Source organism: Primulina huaijiensis, chromosome 16, assembly GCF_012295235.1.
Source record: "Primulina huaijiensis isolate GDHJ02 chromosome 16, ASM1229523v2, whole genome shotgun sequence".
Classification (NCBI taxonomy): Eukaryota; Viridiplantae; Streptophyta; class Magnoliopsida; order Lamiales; family Gesneriaceae; genus Primulina; species Primulina huaijiensis.
Window position 1 is genome coordinate 4,359,793 of NC_133321.1, and position 3,319 is coordinate 4,363,111.

General features: G+C 35.2%; 1 protein-coding gene across 1 annotated transcript; it reads right to left on the reverse strand.

The window, feature by feature from the left end:
- Nucleotides 1-186: 186 nt before the first annotated feature.
- On the reverse strand, nt 187-2,965 carry LOC140960700 (probable protein phosphatase 2C 35). Its single transcript, XM_073418947.1, has 2 exons — nt 1,589-2,965; nt 187-518 (listed from the first exon to the last, which is right to left on the reverse strand). Exons 1-2 carry the CDS (start codon nt 2,501-2,503, stop codon nt 387-389), a joined length of 1,047 nt encoding a protein of 348 aa, XP_073275048.1. The 5' UTR covers nt 2,504-2,965; the 3' UTR covers nt 187-386.
- Between the last annotated feature and the right edge of the window lie 354 nt (nt 2,966-3,319).

Consider the following 3,319-nt stretch of genomic DNA (forward strand, 5'->3'; position numbering starts at 1 on the left):
ATATTTATATTTTAAAATTTTTAAATGTCCATATCATTTCTAGCATAAAAAAATTCAAAATTTTCTATTTTAATGTAATATAAACATTTCCCACAAATATTATTTAGCAAAACAATTTTGATGAGAGATTGACACCAAATACATTATAGGTAATACATACACCGATACACATACAGATCTTATACCTAAATACAGAAATGCATCTTTACATGCATACATATATATATACACACACATACTCCCATAAAATGCAACAAAACATACATTTTTAATTCTAGTTATAAAAAAAGATTACTGCAACCTTCCAAGATAATAAACCAAAAGCAAATTTGGCATTCAAAATGATGAGCAATGAACTACAGAAGTAAGAATTCAAGTTTTATACATTAGTCAAGTTTTTTAAGGTGTACAATGATGATCGTTATGTCGTCGGTTCGACTTTCATTCTCTAACCACAGCTTGTATGATTCCCTGGCAATGGCAGAACATGCATCTTTTGGATCCTCATATTTATTCACCTGCCAATGATGTTAACAAGAAAATCTAATAAGCGACGTACAGACTTTGCACCACAATTATTCTTCATGATCGCTGGAATTTTCGGAAGCATGTCAAATGGTACATGTAAGAGAGAGCAAGCAAGTGATATACTACGTGAAAGGGCTAAAAATGAACACAGAACACATCTTAGCTAAGATAATTCATCTGAGTCCCCACGATCACATAACCCAAGTGTCAAGGGCTGCAAATTCTCAAGTTACGTTTTCGGAAAGGTCAAGACTAGATGTTTTGCTTATAACTTTATCAAAAAAATCAAATATATGGACGATTCTTGGACCCATCCACCCATAAATGTAGATTTATCAAAAGCTATTAGGTTGAAATTCAAATCAATCAAACCAGACAGCAGCTAAAGTGCTTTAACATTTACATTATTTGGATTTTGAGAAGAGAAGTTTTAGTGGAGATATTTGTAATCTTAACGAGGAATTCGAACTGGCAAGTTACTTGGCTGAATTGAGATAAGTGTGAAGAAGTCGTTAGAAAACAACAGGATTCAGATGTTGAATAAACAGTGAATGAAGAAATAAAAAACAATACCAAATTAATCATCGATGTACGCTGCGTTGCATAAGCTTTGAAAGCTTACTTTTCCTTGAACAAAATTGCAACCCAAGAGTTCAAAATTTTTTTTGGTAAACTCAGATGAATTTTGTAAAAGGTACCTAGCTTATTGTGATCGATATGCATGACCTAATAAACATCTATGAAAATGTGATGGAACCACAAAAAATATCCCACATGTCTAGAGAAGTATCAACAAAGAATAGACAGCATAACAAACATTGTTTTATCCCATAAAAAAATATTTCATGAGTGAATTATTGATTTCACATTTCAAAATAGCATACTCTTTAATTTAATTTGATCCGGTTAAACTATGTGTTACAGAAAATTTAATTCAATTTACAGTTCTTGTTAAGATGTTATAGCAAGGCAGCCAAAGAAAAGTGTACGAGATATTCAATGAACCACTGATGTATTGATTAAGAAATGAAATTCCAGCTTTAAAGCACATTAAACTTACCATGTCCACCACAGTTTGGCTGGACAAGAACTCGAAAACGCCATCACTCGCCACAACAAAGAAAGGATGTTTAGATGGTGTTAACTGCACCAGTGACACCTCTGGATCAGCAACCACACCAATTTTCTCTGCAGTACTATCCCCAACGCTCCGCGTAAATGCAGTCCCAGGATACATCCCATCTTGGACCCATAACCTCGGTGGATCACCCCCCTCGGTTTCTTCATCTCCCCAAGATTGAATTCCAGGGTCCTTGAGCCCTTCGACTTGATCAACACTCAAAACTCTGGCCCCACAAAGCTTCACTCTGTCACATTCATCCTTCCTAAATGGTGTCTGATCGTATGACAAGTCTTGCGCAACTACTTTGTCCCCTTCTTTTACAGCTAAAACGGCCCTGGAGTCACCCACATTTGCCACATAAAGCTTATCTCCAATGACGATGGCTGTAATCGCCGTAGTACCACTCATGTTATCATCTATATCACTATTGTGAAGTTCACTGTTTGTCGCTAAAAATGCGGTACTATAAGACTTAACAGGGTCATCCAACAAACCAACATCATCGGAAAGAATTTCAACAAGCCTATCCTTAACGAAATTGGAGCACCGAGTACCAAACAGCCCATGCCCATCAAATACACCAAAGAAATGCACATTTGGGTTGCCACGAATGTTTGTTCTAACACAATAACTATCCTGATTTTCCTTATCAGGGCTTTCAGGGTAGTAACCTCGCTGAGTAAGCACAGAATATTCTAACCTGAAATTGTGAGAAGGAACATTAACAACATCTGAAGATCGGTGAGCAAGAACATGTGTATTTTGCCCCGTATACACTCCCAGTTCTTCCTTTTCGTCTCCATTTGAAGATGGTGGATATCTGCCACAACACTTTCCATGAACACAACCCATTTTTCCAACCCAACTTTCCAAGTCAAAGAAAAGCCAACAGTTGCAGACCAAATACACCAAAAAAAATTCTAAAAAAAAACTTAGCCTTAAAGAATACTAAACCCACGTCGAGGATTCGATTCTTTCGTCATACGGCCAAAAGGGCTACCCAAAATCCCACATTTCGTGGATTTCAAACGATTTTTCAAAAGGGAGAATACACAAAATGTGGTTTCTTGAATTGGAATCCTAATTGTTTAATTGACGAAACCACGTAAAATTAAACGTACAAGAAAAAAACAGGGGTTTAAAAATTATTCGTTTCCGAAGAGAAGGTCGGATCAAGATTGGAATAAACCAGTTAACAAGAAATGATCGTAAAGATGTAGACAAAAAAAAGGACCCAAGCGTGGAAAAAAGGGCGATAATTGTAAGACCTAAATTCAAAACTCCAAGACGACGCAGCCAGAAACTTTTTTGCTTTGATCACACATTGGAAATGGAAATTTTTTTCAAAAAGCAAATTTTCAAGAAACGCCAGAAGGCGTGGGGTTGTTTGTAGGGTCCCACGGGGAAATTGAACCTTTTTTTTTTAAGATAAAGAAATGTGAACGCCATAAAAAAAATATTATTTCTGTTATGAAAAAGTAAAAATTTACGGTAAAAAAGTAAAAATCTCAAACTCTCAAAATTATCACACTACACACTTTATAATATTTTTCTCTCAACTCAATTGTAATTTTCTTTACAAATGAGAGATCTATTTATAGAAAATTTTTACAAATAATCCAAAAATAAAATACATCATTACCTACATCATCACACACTAATTTTCAA

Excerpts from the sequence above, each read along its gene's own strand:
- LOC140960700 (XM_073418947.1), bottom strand. The coding sequence starts at position 2,503 with ATGGGTTGTGTTCATGGAAAGTGTTGTGGCAGATATCCACCATCTTCA. Across the intron at positions 519-1,588 it reads GCCAAACTGTGGTGGACATG|GTGAATAAATATGAGGATCC; the intron begins GTAAGTTTAATG and ends CATCATTGGCAG.